At 42.0% G+C, this 19,792-nt stretch overlaps 1 protein-coding gene across 3 annotated transcripts in view; it reads left to right on the top strand.

Moving 5' to 3' along the window:
* Positions 1-17,369, top strand: part of map1aa (microtubule-associated protein 1Aa) — a gene marked incomplete at its 5' end in the record, with an annotated part of 57,010 nt that extends 39,641 nt beyond the window's left edge. For all 3 annotated transcript variants that reach the window (XM_079663456.1, XM_079663458.1, XM_079663457.1), the window contains 5 exons: positions 5,348-5,430; positions 6,318-6,458; positions 6,572-13,550; positions 13,646-13,872; positions 14,368-17,369. In XM_079663456.1, coding sequence (XP_079519582.1) covers positions 5,348-5,430; positions 6,318-6,458; positions 6,572-13,550; positions 13,646-13,872; positions 14,368-14,523 — 7,586 coding nt within the window. In that variant the 3' untranslated portion in view covers positions 14,524-17,369. The remainder of the gene's footprint in view (positions 1-5,347; positions 5,431-6,317; positions 6,459-6,571; positions 13,551-13,645; positions 13,873-14,367) is intronic.
* Positions 17,370-19,792: the final 2,423 nt, after the last annotated feature.

Raw genomic sequence — 19,792 nt, 5'->3', positions numbered from 1 at the left:
CCCCTCCTCCAACACACACAAACACACACATGACCAATGAGGGCACGAGGTAAGTTTGTGCACAGATGGAAGGCTGACAGGCAGGTAGGCCATCCAGTTACTTTAGCCGGGCCGGCTCAGATGATTGGTCGTACTTTTTACAGCGCCACGGCTTCCACAGATGACATTTGTTTTAAGTATTTATTGTCAAAGCATTTAATGTATTCATTGCTATCGGGATGTTAAGAGCATTCCATGGAATATAACAAAAAGTGTTTCTGAAGGGAATTACCTACCCCACCTTTAAATGGAGGTAGATGGAGTGTCCTCGCTTAAGGATATGTCTGAATGTGTCCAGAGTCAGCACTTTATATAATATATGAGCAGTGGAAATGCTGAAAACCACCACCGGACATATTTTCCTGTTGTATTTTTAACCTCTGTGAGTAAACAATAAGAGGATGTGGAGTCATACAGAGTGACATATATGGGACATGGTCTACTTTACTACACAAACATCCACAAACAGCATGAAGCTGTGGCAGTGAATGGGCAGAGAATGTGTCGCAGCCGGCTGCACACCGCTTCCCATCATGGCTCACTGTGCTTTTCATTAATTCCTTAATGCTATGAAACTCCCACTCACTCTCAGACATCTCAATTTGATTTTCAGAGAGGGAAGCTTTTCTTCTGCACCATCTTACTTTGTAAAGCTCGGTGAAAAAAAACAAATGTACCAGATTAATAATTAATATAAGACACTGAAAGTCTCAAAGGTTTCCAAATCAACCACAAGGTCAATTTAGTAACTCTTCTGAGGCTCTTGATCATGTCAATTTTTCTAAGGATGGCGTTGTCAAATTGTAATGGGGTATCTAGATTTAAAAATATTTTTCATTTTGATTTACAATACTTCTTTCACCTTAGTTCAAGGACTTATTTTTCCAGTTAGCTTTTATAAGTTGAGGCAAAAGTACATTCTATGATCGAATACAAAATCAATGGAAAATTGAACATTAAACATTTCCTAAACTAAACGGTGAACACTCCAAATGTTGAAATCAAAAGAAATGATTGAAAAGACACAGAACGTTTTGTAATTATTAGATATTTTCTAATAAGTATGAGAGAATAAATCATAGAGATAAAGAAGTCATTATCCTCTTTGGAGAAAGCATTTTACTTCCTTAGAAATCCTTCAAGGTCTTCATCTTAATTGTAACTGATTCAAGTTGTATTAAACACATCATTCAGACTGTTATCATGGAAACAAATGTAGTCTGGGCTTCTGTGGCTCATGCTTCATCTAGCTGAATACAACAGACTAATAATGAAAGATTAACTGGAGGAGGATGGATACTAGTAAAACTGTGACACTCTGTCAGCCCTGTTGGCTCCGAGGGATAGAGTGACTCAAGCACAGCAGGCATGAGATTATAGTGGTGAATAAAACCCGTACTGTTCCCTTTATAACAACTGGATAATGACTGGTCAGTTTTGCCTGTGGATGATATGATGGAAGTGAAAGGTTTGGACTAAACTGATTCAGGCTTACGGCTGTATAGATGCCAGCTAACATACTGGACTGTAGCTATATAGAATCTCTTTAAAAAAGAAAATCCAAACTCAGACACTTTCTAGCTTTTTCCAGGGATTTGAAGTGTGCCAAAGGTCTTCACCAGCAGAATTATGCTTATACTTTATCATATATATGCATCTGCCATGTTTATTTTTAAGTTTCCTTTTCACTATGTATTAGGAGTAGTATGTCCTGCTTGACACATTGCAATGGCCACGATAACCACTGATAACACTGAAAATGGGTGTGTACCGATAGGTCACACCCATTTCATGACTGGATTGACATACTGTTTTTCCCATTCATGACATTTACTTGATGAAATTATTTTTTAACTTGATTCCTTTTATGACTCTCGTGGTGAACAGTGAGTCTAACCGAAATAGGTTAATACCTGCTCTCCTTTCTTGTAGCGCGATGTGAAGGTCGTCATGTCTCCTTTCCAGCGGCACTTAGTCTTTCAGATGTCTTTCTGTCTGCTGTCGGTGCTCCAGTTAATTTGATGTCATAACGGTTAAAGGCACTAAAAGAGATAAGATAACAATAAATACGGAGGGCACTCAGCCCTCCTTGAAATAAGGTTGTCAGATGTAGCCCTGCTTTATAAAGAATATTTTGATGCTCCTAGTAAATGTTTAAAATAGCCCTCTGGCAGTCAAACAATGCAATTAATCCCCGAAAACACTTTGTGTCCAACATTTAGGTAGTAGTTTTATTTCAATGTTACAGAAAAGGATTAGGTCCACATGTGAATTTTCTTTTTAGATGAAATAAGTATTCTGACTTTAATCTCAGAACTTTTGTTCAGATCTCATAAAAAGAAAATTCACATGTGGACCTAATCCTCTTCCATACTATTGATATGATCCAACCTCAGAATTGGGGTGTTTACAGACTCGGGAACTTTTTAATAAACTTTATTGCTCCCTCTAATGTTGCCAGTAATATTAATGAGACAGCCACAGTGTGAACATTTTCTGCCACATGGTTTGCTGACTGGGATTGAATGCAGCTGTATCAGCAATTATAGAGAGCATACATAGTTCAGAATCCCATAATAATGACCAGTCTTCCTCAACATATTAAGAAGAAGACAAAAAAACCTGAATGTCAATATTGGCATTGTTTTTTCTATCGGCACAAGTTAACCCTTAAATGGGCATTCAGATTTAAATATTCTGGAAAAATGTATTGCCATTTTTTTTATTTCACCCATATTACACTTTTATACACCCTTATTACACCCATATAACTCTGTTATTTCATTCATATAAGAGTGTTATTGGACCCATATTACACCCATTTAACACCAATATCTCATCCATATTACAGAGCAAAGACATTGTTATAACACCCATTTCACACATGGACACATCCTCTGAAATGACTGTATCCCTCAGGAAACGTAAACCATTTAAGGGTTAATACATTCAGAGTGCAATATTCATGCTGCATAGAGTAACTGCCTGTTGTTATTTTTAAATAAACAGTCTCCAGGGTTCAGATTTAAAAGAAACAACCCGAAACCACCAGTCCGACTCTGCTTGTTTGATCAGCAGCTGAACAAACTCAGATTGTGAACATATTTCAGTGATGAATGTGACAGTAAAACAACAGCATCCATAAACTGGGCCCCAGTGAGTTTACCCAGTAAACATGCTGCTGATCTAGCGTTGGCTGTTTCACAAATTAGCTCATAATTCTGATTCGTTCCGCATGCTGCTTGTTAAACTGGTGCATTGCAAAGTGACACTGCTGCCAGTGTGTTATGTACCTGCAACCTGTTTATGAATGTAAGCTTCCCTGACCTAACACATAACCCCAGAAAAAAAAAAGGGATGTCATTTCCTGAATTAATTGTTCCACCCCTCATTGCCCTTGCCTCCTCTTCCAGCAGGGGAAAGAGACACAAACACCATGTGACAGCTCCTTCACCTTTTTGAGGCGTAGGAAGAGAACATCTTTCATGCTAAAAATAGATCCCCTGATGAAGCGCCTGCATGCTTATAATGGGGCTGCTGCTACGCTTTGGCCCTCGCTTTCACCTCTCATACTATGTGATGCTGCGTGCATACTCTCATGCAGCACGAGCCTCCCCTCCCTCTCACAGAAATGCTGCAATGCGTCTCCCTCAGCCAGGACTGGGTCAGTGTAACTCAGCTAGCTGCAATAGCCATAGAAGCATCCCCATAGCAACAGCAAATGAGGATTATGGTTGAGGGATTTAATTTTGTTGCGTTATTGTTGCGATTGTGTATGAAAAGAGCTTCAGGATTAAACTTGTCTAGGGGGCTTTAGTTAGGTTCAGTGTAGAAAGGAGATGGCTAGTTAGCAAAAGAGGAGACGGGGCAGGGTTGAGGACACTTCTGCAGTGTGACAGATGCTTGAAGATGGGGTGTTGTATTGTCATTAAATGAAAGTGGTCATAGGATGTTTTTATTATGGGAAACATTGTTTTTCCTTCTAAGTTTTTCTGAGCTTTCAATGACTCAGACATGCCAACATAACTTCTCATTCTCTTAATCATTCATTAGACCAGTGGTTCTCAAACTTTTTCTGTCAGGCCTCCCCTTTGGAGAAAAAAATAAGTCTGGACCCCCCGAATACAAATATTCAGGCTCAGTGGCGGCGCCAAATATTTATTTTGGGGTGCTGTGGGGTAGCTTGACGTTTCATCGAGGGTGCTCGAACATTTAGGGCTTCACATTAATGTACTGGTCGCTACAGTGGAATTTTCGACTAAAACACTCCCCACGCAAATACACAGTGTGACAGTTACACTGAAGGCTCGAGGCATATAGGTGTAAGCAGGGGTAAAGTGCTATTTTGATAGGTGGCGTGTGGACCTCACATAGGGGGGTCCGGGGGCAAGCTCCCCCGGGAAGATTTATTTCTAAATATTGAAGTTAAAAGCATCAATCTGTTGCACTTTGAGAGCAACATGAAGAGATCTATGGATACATCTCTCAACACCTATATGAAACAGAAGTGTAATCAGATTTACTTTCTCTTGATGGATATTTTACAAATCAACCTTTATTTCACAACTTTATTCTTTTTTTCATACCTGTTTTTCATTTATTCTCTTATTTTTTTATAACTATAATGATCATATAAACGTGTGCCTTGGAAATAATTGTTTACATTAATGGTGACCAAAACGTTTGAGACCCACTGAGATAACTTAGACTAAAGTTAACTATCTAAACACTCGGAGAGTCCTTTAGCCTACTGAGTCCCTCAGTCTGACAGGAGAGGACTGTCCTCCACTTTGTTGTTGAAAAAACTCCTTATATCCGTTAGCGTAGCTCGCTAGCACCAGAAGCTAACAACTACGATCTCCGGTACCGGTGCGCTCTCTCTCTCGCGCACGCACACAAAATGGCTCATTCCACACACACACACACACACACACACACACACACACACACACACACACACACACACACACACACACACACACACACACACACACACACACACACACACACACACACACACACACACACACACACACACACACACACACACACACACACACACACACACACAGAGCCAAGCTTCAATGAAACACAGAGACCCAGACGTAATAGTACTGTATCATATTATTTTCGAATCAATAATATTTCAAATTATGATTTATTTTTTATTTATATTTAATAACCATTTTTCCTCCTGGTCTCTCGCGCCCCCTGTCATGCCCAGTCAAAAGGAGGCCTCTGCTACTCATCAATCATTATTTGGCCTTGGTGTAGTCTTACCATTTTTCTTTTACTGTGTTTACCGCAGGCCAGCGGATTCTCCAGTATCAGAGTGACGTCCTCGAGACAGTAGTGCTGGTGAACCCATCAGAGGAGACCGCTGCCTCAGAGGTAAGTCACACCTGGACAACACAGAAAACGTACAGCATGGTGTTGATGAGCAGACTCTCTGAATCTAAAAAGCCTTGATTGAACTTGGTTTCACTCACCAAGAACCTAGCAGCTCCTGCTGTTCAAGACTCAGCTTAAATGGGAGGTCCATGTCTCTACTGCTTGTGATCAACCGAAAAACACACAAAGTGTGATTCTCACATACTGCTTTGTGTTATAAATAAACCCACTCAGATGTCTCAGATCCGACTGTCATGTGTGAAAATGAGTCAAATGTTAGCATAGCATTTGACTGCTGGTGAAGAAAAAATCTACTTTTGAACCTTGTTGTTTTCATTATTATTTTTGTCTAGTGTAGTATGATATAGGAAAAGGTTGAACCTACATCATTTAAACTATATATTTTGTATACACCTGATGATATCCCTAGAAAGAAAACCTGTTTGTTTACAATCATACTGTATTTTACTTCTGCATTTCAGCTTTATTGTTTTTGTTTCAGGATCTTCAGCTTCTTGATGAGAACCAGTGAAACAGCTAGCCAAAATTAAAAGAAAATATTTCCTTTTCCAAACACTCTATTTTGATGGAGGCGAGAGGTAGTGATTAAGACTAAAACGTTTTGGGAGCAATGCTTTAGACTGCATCATTTAAATATGTTTTAATTGTATTGACTTATACACTTTGATTTGAAGTCTTTAACTTTCGCTTTCCATTCATAAGTATTATTATCTCTCACTGGCTCGATGTTGCATGGATGGCATCAAACTGTCAAACTCAATGGTACTAAAATTACTTTTGGGTCTGATGTTGGTGTCTTAAAGAAGGTTTAAATATTACAAAGCATTCATGTTGATTGTGAGTTGGTTATTCTGTACTTTACCCAGATTCGATCACTGATCACCGACTTTGCTGGGAATAAGTTGCTGATACTGTGCGGCCAGAGCTCTGAGCAGGGAGGTGACATCTTACTGCAAAGTGGAGCCTTCACCTGGCAAAACTTCTCTGACATAATCTCCAACCCTCAAGTAAGACCAGTGTGCTTTTATCTCCGAATCGTTTTTTGTACAGTCTCTTAATACACACTTATAAAACGTAAATCGAAAGTGTTATTTTAGTTTGTTTTTTACTGTGTTCCCAGGTAACTGAACTTCTGTCCAAGGCCTCTTCAGAACAGCCGTCCAGGCTTACTGTTTCCTGTCAGGGAGACGGGGGCTGGAGCTCCCTGGGCCAAAGCCAGGAGCAGCAGTCACTTCAAAATATTTTGGAATACCGCCTCAACCCTGAACCTAACCTCCCCGACATGGACGGAGTCACAGAGTTCACCGATTATGTCTCAGAGACAGTGGATGTTCCATCATCCTTTGATCTTCTGGAGCCCCCGACCTCAGGAGGTTTTCTGAAGCTTTCCAAACCCTGCTGCTACATCTTTCCTGGAGGCAGGGGAGACTCTGCTCTGTTTGCGGTGAACGGATTTAACATCCTGGTGGATGGTGGGTCAGATCGAAAGTCTTGCTTCTGGAAGCTGGTTCGCCACCTCGACAGGATTGACTCTGTTCTGCTTACCCACATTGGTGCAGACAACCTCCCTGGCATCAATGGGTTGTTCCAGAGAAAGATTGCAGAACAAGAAGAGCAGCGTAACCAGGGATCTGGCTCCAGCAGCAATGGTGAATTGATGAAGAACCTTATCTCTCCCGAGTTGGGGATTGTGTTTTTTAATGTCCCAGAGAAGCTTCGGATGCCTGAGTCCACGCTGAAAGTGAAGCGAAGCATTGAGGAAGCATCTCTTACATTGCAATACCTCAACAAGCTTGGTATCACGCCAGAGCCTCTTCACAGGGTAGTCAGCAACACCCTTGAACCCATCACACTATTCCATAAACTTGGTGTTGGAAAGTTAGACATGTATGTCTTAAACCCTGTTAAAGAGAGCAAAGAGATGCAGTTTCTAATGCAGAAATGGGCTGGAAACAGCAAAGCCAAGACAGGGATTACGATGGCCAATGGAAAAGAAGGAGAAATATCTGTCCCGTATTTGACATCAGTTACCGCTCTCATTGTTTGGATTCCTCACCGTCCAACAGAAAAGATAGTCAGGGTGCTCTTCCCTGGAAATGCACCGCAGAATAAAATCTTTGAAGGCCTTGAAAAACTGAAACACCTGGACTTCCTGCGATACCCAGTAGCTACCCAAAAAGATATTTCATCAGGTGCACCTCCTCCTATCATCAAACAGACCAAAATGAGATCAAGAACTGACAGCAAGGAAAGTCTCAAGTCTTCACCGAAACCACACTCTAAAACCACAAAGAAAGAAGCCAGTGGGCAGGAGGAAGTGTCCAAGAGTGACATTAATACAGAGAATAAAGTGGAAAAGACAGAAGAGAAGAAACCCAAAAGTCCAAGTCTAAAAGCCACCAAACAACAGAAAAACAGTGAGTTTGCGCCTGTTGCAGGCAACTTGGAGAAAAAGAAAGTATCAAAGGAAAAAACGTCAAAGAACGAGAAAACTTCCAAGATGGATGAAAAAAAAGACAAAGAGAAAAAGGAAGTTAAGAAGGAGAAAGGTGAAGTAAAGAAAGATGAAAATAAAAAGGAAGTAAAAAAAGAAAGCAAATTCAAGGAAGACAAAAAGAAGGACCCAAGTAAACCAGAGCTGAGAAAAATCACTAAACCTGACCTAAAGCCACTCACCCCTGAAGTGAGAAAAACTCTGCATAAGGCAAAGACTCAGGTTAAGCCAAAGACTGACAAAAATAAAGCAGTTAAAGAGAAAGCTAATGAGAAAAAGCCAGTCCCAAAAAACATTCCTGACGAGATCGCAGCAGCAGCTTTGGCTGACAGGTCTATTGTGTCTTCCCCAGAGGACCTCACTGAGGACTTTGAGGCTCTGAAAAAGGAAGAGCGGTCCAAAGTCAAGTCTGAGCCGATCCAGAATGATGTGATGTTTGGGCACTCAATCTACGGGGATACTAACGTTCCTTCCTTAGTTTTTACTGAAGATAAAGTCACATCCCAAGCCACTGAGATCAAATCTGCTTCACCCAAATCCCCTGTCAAAAAAGATGAAGACAACAAGGACAAGGGCACATCAGTACAGATTAAAGCGACTGAGAAGAAGGAAGCAGGCAGTGGGTATGCCAAGAAGTTTGGAGAGGACCAAATTGGGAAATATGACGAATATGATAGCTCAAGAGACAGATCAAAGAAGAGTGACAGCTCAGAGGAGGAGGGTGATGTCATTGAAAAAGCTGACCTTGAAGGAACAGAAGATGATGAGGTCCTCAAATATAAAACAGAAGAGGCGAAAAAGGAAAAATCTGTCAAGGATTGGGACACCAAGCCAACTGAGACAAAACCTTTATCAACCACAGCCCTATGTGAACAAGTAACAGCCTCCGTCTCGGAGCAATTCTCCTTAATCCAAGACGAGACCATCCCCGGCTACTCCGAAACTGAACAGACCATCTCTGATGAGGAGATTCATGAAGAACCAGATGATAGGATCCCACAGCTGCGTTATGATGTGGGGTCCTATGACGTCTCTGTCCCTGACGTCCCCGGTACCTTTGACTCCATGCATGGTATGAAAGAGATGAAGTTCTCCGCACTGTCTGATGTAAAACCTAAAGCCTTCCTGGGTGGTCACGAACATGAGCTTGCACCTTACCCTGCCATCATTGCTGCTCCTCTTGCAGAAGAAGAGCACATATCCTCTGCAACATCCATCACAGAGTATGACAAATTGTCATCCTTTGCTACGTCTGTAGCTGAGGACCAGTCGATAGCCTCTGTGACAGCACCTCAGAACGAGGAGGCTGGGAGGAACTCTCTCCTGCTGGACACAATGAACAGTATCCCCTCACGCGCTGAGGCCGCCCATGGCAAAGATTATCTCCACTCAGCAGGAACCATCTCACCCACCTCCTCTCTGGAGGACGACAAGTGCTTTAAGTCTCCTTCCTCTGATGAATACCAGCCCAACATTCCTGAAATGGAAACTGATGCGAAGATCAAATCAGTCCATGAAGAGGAAGATGATGAGGAGGACGAGGATGAGGACCAGACTCCAAACGTTGACATCCCTCTGGGTAAACTGCAAGAGGGCTATGAACATGCAGCCTTCAAGATGCTCCAGGAGAAGGACAAATCTCCCTCTGCCACTTTTTCTCCTCCTCCCCCTCCCTTCTTTACCATGCAGTACTCTACCACACAGGCTGTGAAAGATAACCAGTCCCTTTTTAAAGGATTTAAGACTGGGGAAGATATTAAGCCTGTTTCACCACCTCCATCTTTCTCCCCTAGGTTAGATTTAGAGTCCCACTCCAGGCAGGAGAGTGAGGAAAGATGTTTGAGTCCAGATGACTCTACCATGAAGCTGGCTTCACCCACACAGTCTGTGCCTACAAGCAGTGGCTACTCTCCGACAGAAGATAAATCTTTTAAGACACAAGAAAAAGATGTTAAAACTGACACCCAGAAATCACCCATTATCTCAGCTGGTGACAAGACAGTGTCAGCATCTGAAGAAGAGTCTGAAGATTCTGAAAAATCACCTGAAGACAATGAGGAGGAAGAGGACTTTTTTGCCAAAAATAATCTACAGCCCGCTGTTAAGGCCAAGATTATGGAGGCAAAAGAAGGGTGCTTCTTGGACGACGACTTTGCCTCTGAGACAAAATCTGAAAAGACAGAAACTAAAGTCAAGACGTCAGACAAGACACAGGTGGCATTCAGCACAGAGGTGAAACCCAAACCTCAAGTGATGTACTCTGATGAAGATGAGGATGACAATGAGGATGATATCCCAAGTAGGATAGGACCAAATAAGCCCTTGCCAGCAGATCAAAGCAAAGTAGACTTAAAAAATGAAGGTACAGAGAAAACTGATTCTAAAGATTCTGAGAAAAATGTTCATTTCAGTCTCTACAACTTTCCAGAGAAGGAGAGCAAAGAAAAGGCAATATATATAAGACAGGACACGCCCTATGTGCATGGCAAAACATTCTCTTACGGTGACATTTACGGCTCAGTGGACTCTGATTCATATAACCAGGATTCCTTAGATAAAGTTGACAAGGACACGGCACAGAGTGAAATAGATGCCAATAAACCCCAGGCGCCATCACCGGTAACATCTACGGACAATATGTCAGAGAAGGGGGGATTCACCGATTCTTGGGGAAAGGATTCCTCCCCTTCGTGGCTCGACTCCAAGAGTACTTCTGCTAAACCTCCATTTGAAGAGGTAAAAGGAAAGGCGACCTTTGAATACAACACAGGAAGCCGATTCCCTTCAGTGGCTGATAGACCCGAGGCCTCGTCCACGTCTCTATCGTCAGAAAAAGACGCCTCTTTTAAAAGCCAGACTGACGGCACAAAGCCCCAGACGTACTCCTCAAGGACAGCGTTTGAAACTGACAAACCTGCCGCCACAGGTTACGGTGAGAAAGGAGCAGACTTGGAGATTGATATGCGAAAACTAACTGCAAGGGATGAGGAGGACTATGATGATGATGAAGTTGCAGATGAATACGACGAGGAAGACGAAGAGGACGAGGAGGACGAAGACGAATGTGCTGTCGATTCTGATATGGAGAAAGGTGCCAAAGAGAGGTCTGAAAAGGAGGTAAAGAGTCCAGTCAGTGAAATGTTTGGCTCAAATAGGCCTGAATTTATGGTTTCTATGGCGGGGTACGGTTATAACAGCCAGGGGAAGACTGAAAATGAGGTAAAGAGTCCAGTCAGTGAAATGTCTGGCTCAAATAGGCCTGAATTTATGGTTTCTATGGCGGGGTACGGTTATAATAGCCAGGGGAAGCCGAGCAGCCCCCCTTCAATTAAAAAGGCTGAACACGAGGCTCAGATTGACTCCTCATCCAGTGGAAAGCCAATTGATTTAGGAGCTACAGGTTTCTCTGGCTCCTCCTCAGGGCTTGAGTACTCATATGGAAAAGTTGAGAAAGACTCATTTTTTTCAAGTCACACAGACAAAGGTAAAGAGGATCTCACGTTGAAATCAGCAGACGACAGTTATTACCAGAGTGACAGGGCTGATCCAGATTTTGAGAAACAGAAAACACCAGACCTTCTGAGCAAGAAATCACTGGACTCAAACTTCCAGTACACAACAACTGCTGGCCCTGGGTACTCCTCTTCTTCGGCCTACAGCTACTCCTCCTCCACCTCAGGCTCCCTTTCCACCAGCCGCCAGTTCGGAGAGGAGCTGGAGACTCCTGCCGAGCCTCTTTTTGAGTACTCCTCTTTTAAAGATGAACACTCACTTGCCATGGATTCTCCATTGTCCAGCTCCACTGGTGCTAAAGACGACTATCTAGAAGTTTCTGAAAGACACATCACAGCTACAACCACGGCTGAGTCCACCCGTTTCTCACCTCACAGCCCATTTGAGGAGATCAAATCTTTCCCTTCACATTCGTCCACTGCTTTTGCAGGGGACAAAAAGGAGCATACCGCTTCTTTAGGAGGCGTTATGGACAAGGGGCCTCAATCTGACTGTTTTTATAAGCCGGAATGGTCTCATGGGTCGAAGCCAGACACAGCTGTTGGGTTCAAGGCCTCTGCAGGACCGTTTGCTCAACCTGCAGAGCTATCCAAGGACAAAGAGGCAGCCAGTGCTGCTCTTTTTGGTGTCACTTCCTCACCACGCCCAGACATAGAAGGCAAGCATTACTTTGAGGAGACGGACAGCAGTGAAGAAGAAGAAGAAGAAGAAGATGAGGACGCGTACATGCGTGAGATGACTCGAAAGTCTCCTTCTAGTGGCCCGGCTGGTGGCCTCTCATTTACAGACAAGCCTGTTCTTCCAGCTGCAAGTGAAAAGACAGCTGGTACAATCCCTGAGGTTCTTGGGTCCTACATGCCCTCGCCCTTCCAAGTCAGCAAGCCAGACAAAACAAACGGACCCACAGAGGTCAGCTTGAGCACCACCCTACCTGCTGGAGCGGAATCCAGTGGTGCATCTTCAGGACCTGCTAAGGTGGAACCCAAGGTTGGAGCTGCAGCTTACAAGAGCTCTTTCGAGTGGGAGATGTCAAAGCCCCAGATGGGAATGGTGCCCGGAGACTCCCCTACCCATTACCGTGATGAAGATGAGTTTGAAGAGGAGTGTGAGATGGAGCCAGAGCACCCTGTTCGCCCACTGTCACTCTCTTCAACTGATCAGCCGTTTCACTCTCCGTTCTACGCTGAAGAGTGCAGTCGAGGAGGCCAGGATGACGACGATGATGACAGCGATGAGGACCTTGTTGGGGATGTGCCCATGGGGGCCACCTCCTCCTATACCAGCCGCAGCTCCCCCGGATATTCTTCCTCCGAGTACAGGCAGGCAAAACATGACCTCTCACCTTCCTTCATCAACCCATGCATGCGTCACGTATCCAGCGATGAGGATGATGAGGAGCATTGTCGCAGAAGTGACCAATCGCAGGAGGCCGATGAGAATGATTTGTCGGTCAAGAGTCGGGCTCACAAACAGCTGTCACACAGCAGGGAGAGCAGCTCCCTGCACCAAGCTGGTGGCATGTCAGCAGGGCTGGGTCTGGCCACAGAGGACACACCGCCAACCTCTGTCAGCGAGTCTTCAGCCTCTCAGTCAGACTCTGATGGGCCTCCGGGCACTGAGGAATACCCCACAGTCGCCGGTGAGGGCAACATGGACTCTGATGAAGATGCAGATTATATGCCTGTTGATAAATTATCAGCCACGGGAGGGGGCAGCCATCATTCCTCTAGAAGGACTGACCCTCCTCCTGCTCCCGTCATGGACCCATGCCCTCACCCCCCACGTCCAGACGTTTGCATGGTTGATCCTGAAACTTTGGATAATGGCTTGGTTAAGAAAGAGCCAAAAGTCAAGAGCTTGAAAAAGACTTTGGGTAAAACCAAGTCAGCATCCCCGGCCAGGCGCAAAAAGTCTCCCATGCCAGTCAAACAGACGGCATCCCCTCGTACCGCCTCACTGAAGAAGAAGGAGTCAGACAAAAGCTCACGTATGTCCCGCCTGTCTGACGGACAGGGCTCAAAAGATGATGACCTCTCCAGGTCGAGCTACAACCCTGGCAAGAGCCTGACTAACGGTGTCAAGAGCAGTTCAGGTGGGCAAATTATGAAAAAAAGTTGAAAGCTTTCAGATTTAGTAAATTAAATGTTTTTTTGCACATTGACAGCAATTTTTTGTTCTTTCACTCAGGCTCTCAGAAGTCCGGCTCTGCAGCTGCTTCTGGCCTTCCTATTTATGTGGACTTGGCCTACATTCCAAACCACTGCAGTGCCAAGAATGTGGATCAAGAGTTTTTCAAACGCATTCGCTCTGCGTACTATGTGGTCAGTGGGAACGATACAGCAAGTGGTGAACCAAGCCGGGGAGTCCTCGATGCATTGCTTGATGGCAAATCTCAGTGGGGTTCAAACCTCCAGGTAATATTTCCGACGCCATACTCAGCTTGATGCTGACAATAATTTGGCATATTTAAAGATGTTTACCCTGTAGGCCACAATACACATAAACCTTAAGCAATTGCACTCTTTAAAAGGCCAAGACAGATACATTTCCAACAAAATGTTGGTCATGTATAGTAAAAAGGGAAATATGTGTGCACCCAATGAATCTTGGATTGATTCCGAGTCCGTCCCCTCGACGGCAAAGTAAAAACTAAGTGTGCGAAAGCATAATATTTCCCTGAGGATGTAGATAGAAGAGAGTGAACAATCATACTCTGTCTTAAAGCCTTTAAGTTAAAATGGCTCTCATTTACTGCCGATTTCTCCACACATTCTATGAAACTAATTATCTTGAAATATTTGATTGTTGTATACTAGCTCTTGGTTTTCTATACACCATGATAAATCATGCTGTTATCCTCTCTACCGAGTCAGTCATGATATTTCCTGGTCTCTTGTCTTGTCGCTCAGGTCACGCTGATCCCCACCCATGACACAGAGGTGACCCGTGACTGGTACCAGCAGACTCATGAGAGGCAGCAGGAACTCAACATCATGGTCCTGGCCTCCAGCAGCACCGTTGTTATGCAGGACGAGTCTTTCCCCGCCTGCAAGATCGAGTTTTAAGACCCTCGTTTCCCCCTCTCCCTCCTCCTGGCCTCCCCAGTGTAGATCTGGTTTTAATTGCTCTTCTCTATAGCCTGATATGCAACTCTGCCTCTGCTTTGGGCACTTAACCAAAAGCATAAACAGACCTGGATAACTGTCTATGTTTTTCTAGATTTGTATTTATTTATAAGCTTGTTGTGGCTATCAGCATTTGTATTACAAAGGTAGTTTTCTGACTGTGTCCTTCACTACAATATTATTATTTCTCAGGCCTATGAATGGGAGAGTTTTTTTCTGTTCCTTTACATATCTTTTTATCAAACCCTGTGAAACAATGACGTCTTTATTGGCTCAGAAAAAATGCCCATTTTATTGTAAAAAGAAAAAGAGAATCATATAGGAAACAACGTAAATTAACAATTGGTTGCTTGTCTTCTAATTGGCCTAAACGAAAGCACAAGTTTGCACACCTTAAAAGCCAGCAACAATCGAGTGCATCGTGGACAAAACGTTGAGCCTTTCTCAATGTGATCAATTGAATCGGAAGTCATTATTACAGGCTACTTGTGATTAGCTTTCCCTAACTTGGCTCTATATTCCCGTTCAACTTTCTTCTAAAAACAATGGCAGTCCCAGTGTTGAACTTTGTGCCTCCTGACATAGTGCGATAGAACACGTTCAATCTGTCTTTTGAGTATATTAGCCGTAGCGTAGGAAAAAGTATATTTAAAAAATCTGTATTGTAGTGATATTTCTACGGTAAACTCAAAGTGAAAATCAATCTTTAAAGTACGATTTTCTCGGTGGCTTTTATTTGTTACGGTAGATCTGGAGAAAAACATGTCTCTCTATAATTGTTTCCGTAGTCTTTGGTGTATTCTTTCAGTGTATTTCCAGTTAACACGTTGTTGCAGAGGATCGTGAGGAGAACTGAAGGCAGATGCGGTGAAACGAGTACAAATTCATCAACCTGATTTTTGGATTCTCCCCGTTTATCTCTTAACATATAAAACAGCGCTCAAGCTTAGAGGAAGGTTGACAAACCTTATATCTGTTGCTGCGCCTCAAAGATCTTTAAAGCTGTGTTAAAGAACGTCGAATGTATTCCACTACAACATTAGGAACATGTGGTTGCGAGGAGAGATTGTGTTTGCCTGGTGAACAAAGGTGGTCGGTTTGCTTGATAGTCAGAGGTTGGACTGTCACCCACATGTGCCTTTCTGTCCTGCTTTGCTGGAAAGGGGAAATGAAATGTGGTTTTTCGTCGTATAAATTTAGCTGGTCTCCTCTGTTGTCGTGAGTTTTTGTCGGTGAGAACATCATTGCACAAAACAAGGTCAAGAGTTGTACATATTGAGAATAAAATGGCACTTTTAAGAGCACCGCCACGGTGCGTTTTAGATTCCCTGGAGCTGCCACTCGAAAAAGCACAACCAGTAACAGGTGTGCAAAACTTTAAGCAGTCTTAAATTAAGAAACACATAACAGCATTTGCAAAGAAAAAATTGGCAGTTTTAGTTTTTTTCTGGTTACTTTGGTAATTATTGTAGGAAAGAGTTTGCTAAATTACTTTTTAAAAAAGAAACACCTTGTTTTCTTAAAATTGTCAACATTTAACTAGTGATTTTTTGTTGTTCCAGTGGCAAATCAGTGGATGTTTTTAAGTTACACTTAATTAACTTATTATACATATATAAATATAGGTGCTTTTATTTGATATTGATGATTTTAAATTTTGATAGGTTTTAAGTACTTTTTAACAAATCTTAACTACCCAACAAAACTCAAGGACCAACACGCATCACCAGGGTTGCTCTTACAGTCTATGATCCACATTACAGATCAGATATTCCCCTGTATGATATTTTATCCCCTCGATGCATGGACACAGAAGCATGTACATAAAGGAGATAGCTCTTTAACAAGCAGGGGGCCCGCCGGACCTCAGCGGCTCCAGTCGATTTGAATGTGAAGATGCAGATTTACCTTTACGTTCTCCGTGGAGGACTTTGATCTCCTGGCTGCCTTGGTTACTGTGCATCATGTGGTACATCGGACTCATCGCTCACGCCGGGCGGTAACAACCGTACTGTTGTAGCCTGCAATACATCTGGACTTTGTGTAGGGCAAAGACCTGTTTCTTTATTTAGATGACACACATTATGATTTTCTGTCCTAAATGATAAAGATAAGAAATACTAAGTGCTGATTTAATTAACAGCATCTTTGATAAAAGAGGGTCAATGCATTCCTGTTTAATACTTTATCACTGTAAAGGTTAATAATAACAAACGAACACTACTCATATGAGCAGACACTCAAAACCCAAACTGCCAGACACTCATATCAATACATTTATACCTATAAAGGATTTCCTATTACTCACACCTTTTTCCAGACAATGCTTAAAATACACTCACAGCTGCATTTTCGTATCGTGCAATAAAAAATAAGAAAATATAAATATCTGTGGGCATTCAAACTTGTTTGCCGTGAAACAAATCATCATAAAGACTGTTGGATTTCAGTGAGCCCTGCTTGTACGTGCATGTGTAATTTTTGAGTTCTCCTGTGATGTAATAGCTGATGAAAAAATGCTTACCATAGAAATGCTATTTTAAAAGATGTATATTAAAGAAGTTAAGCTGTGTGGAACTAAGGAGGCACATGTAACCCTGGCTGTGCAGAAAATAAAGTATCGTGATCGTTCATTTTTCTCCTTTCTGCTTCATCTCTTGTTTTAAGTGCAATATTATCTTTATCTTTAAATGCTTAAAAAAAGTTAAAATAGAAAAACTGATTTATTGTTGAAAAGGGAAAAAGTGTGGTGAAGACAAATAAAAAAATCATTTACTGAAGAAGAATGTCTCCCTCTTTTTTCCCCGTACCATTGTATTTCATTCATGTTTTTCCTCTTTAAAAAAGGCACTATTGTACTTTTTAGGTTTTCCCTTTCCTTTAGTTGGTTAGTTTGGTTTTTGTGCATGTCAATGGTCTGCAAAGGCTCGAATCCCAATGATCCAAACATTCCCACAGTCCCACCCTGCCTGAAAAAACTCCACTGGACTCCTTTTACTTCCATAACAAAGTGACATCACTATGTAACACTTGAGCTTCTATTGGCAAGCGCTCCAACACATTGTACGTACGTGATAGGCTAAGGGACGGGACATCTCTGAGTGTAGTGTTGGCCAGCTAACCAATCAGAGCAGACTGGGCTCTGGTTTCGGACAGAGGGTGAAAAGAGGTCCTGAGGCACAGGCAAAAAATAAAGAGCTTTATGAACATTAAAGCATGTAAACATGTCCCTGGAGAGACACTAAATACTAATATGAACCTGAAAATTATCCTAATATGGCTAAACAGGGTTAAACAGATGACAAATATATGTTTTTATGATAGAGATTATTTCAACTTCCCTTGTCATAATTTGACCTGCTGGACGTGATAGAGAAAACTTAATTTGATTATTAAAGTAATCATGGTTCATCCTCTGGGCACCATGAATATCTTAACAAACTTTGATGGCACTCCATTAAGACAGTATGTCAAGATGTCCAAATACAAAGTCTGAATGTTGATCTGTAGTCTGTGATTGAAAATATAGTCATTAGGATGTAACTTCTTTGGCTTATAAATGTCCAACAGAAACAGGAACAACCTGTCAGATCTCCTATACGACCCTATTGAGTCCCGACGGTCCCGACATACAACCCAAGGCTTTGCAGACAATCCTTCCTCACTGCCTCAGTGTAAGGATTATGTCATCTGGTGGGACATGGGAACATTGTGGGCTTTGTTCTGACTCAAAGACCCTTTTCAACAGTTGATACTGATACTGTGACGGAGGAAGGAGCAGGCTGGAAGTTGGAGCACAATCCAGCTGAATGAATGCTGCAATGACATCACCTCCTGGGTCACATGACCAGGGTGGAGAACAGAGCAACAGCTGTGACATCTATAGTATTATACAAGCACTGTTGTATTTTAACATTTTTGTATGTAACATTTCACAAACAAAAATGATGTGCTTTTAAAATATGGTGAATCAATACAGTGAACCTAGGTAAACTAATATAAAAAAGTAAATATGAGCCAAACCAGCTACAACAATAGGAAGCCATCTACACCTTACCATTATACTATTCCAGTATAACTTTAATTATAAATCAAATAGTTATTTTATTATTTGAAATATTAAGTTCATTCTGCTGAGGAAAAGGCAATACATCTTTAATAGTTATATATTTTGCTTTGACTGTGCTGTCGCCACTTTTACTTAATTGAACCAACGAAGACACGTTTAAACAGAAGCAGCTGAACATGAACTTGCCAGAATAAAAACGTTACATTTGAAAAATCTGATTTTGAATCATAAGCAAGCTACGAAATCATAGATCAAGGAAACTATATTACAGAACAGCCATTTAATACTACCGGTACATCAAAAATATTTAAAATGATATAACATTTTTAAAAGTATAGAAATGTAATCCTCAGTCTTATTATGTACTACACTTAAATAGCATTGATATTTTAGGAGAGGATGTTTTATATTGTAGTTTTTAAAACCTTTTTTATTTTAATGTCGAGTGGAAGTTTTTATGGCTAGCTTTTTACATTTATTTTTTATTCTAATGTTTATATACATAGCATTTAATGTATCTTTTATTTTGTTCTTAAAATGGAGAAAAACCCCAATATGCCCCCAGATAAAGAACGTTATCTGAATATTTTCCTCTTCTACTCAAATATTCTCTTCCACTCACAATATGAATCTACCTGCCAGTAATAAATAACACATGACCTTCCCCTGCGTCCCTCTTGCTTTTCTTTCCTCCTCAGCCTACATTACTCTCACCGGTGACCTTCACACTGACAGCAAACGACGTGATAATGCTGACTGCAGGCGTCTCGAAACGAAAACAGATTTATTTCAGAAAGTAATGCTGTGTGACTTCAGAGGTCATTTACCTGCCGACACCTGAGTGTCATCGTCAGGGAGGACCATCCTGCGGTGCTGTTGATCTGGGGCTGTTTTTTATTGGTTGAACTACTTAAATATAAACCTGAAAGGAGAAGAGTGGTGACAGTTTGAGCAGCAGATTAATGCTCTTAGTTTATCACTTATTCATCCCCATACACGTTAGGTGTTAAATATTCATCTGCCATATTCAAAGCAATCCATCAGTTTTTATGTAACATGTTGTAATCCACCAGGTCTAATACTTTTCCTCCATTTGCCTCGTCTACTGGGAAAAATTATATGGATTATTGGGCAGAGAAA

This window comes from Notothenia rossii (genome assembly GCF_949606895.1).
Source record: "Notothenia rossii genome assembly, chromosome: 2".
Taxonomy (NCBI): Eukaryota; Metazoa; Chordata; class Actinopteri; order Perciformes; family Nototheniidae; genus Notothenia; species Notothenia rossii.
This window is presented reverse-complemented; position numbering and strand designations above follow the sequence as displayed.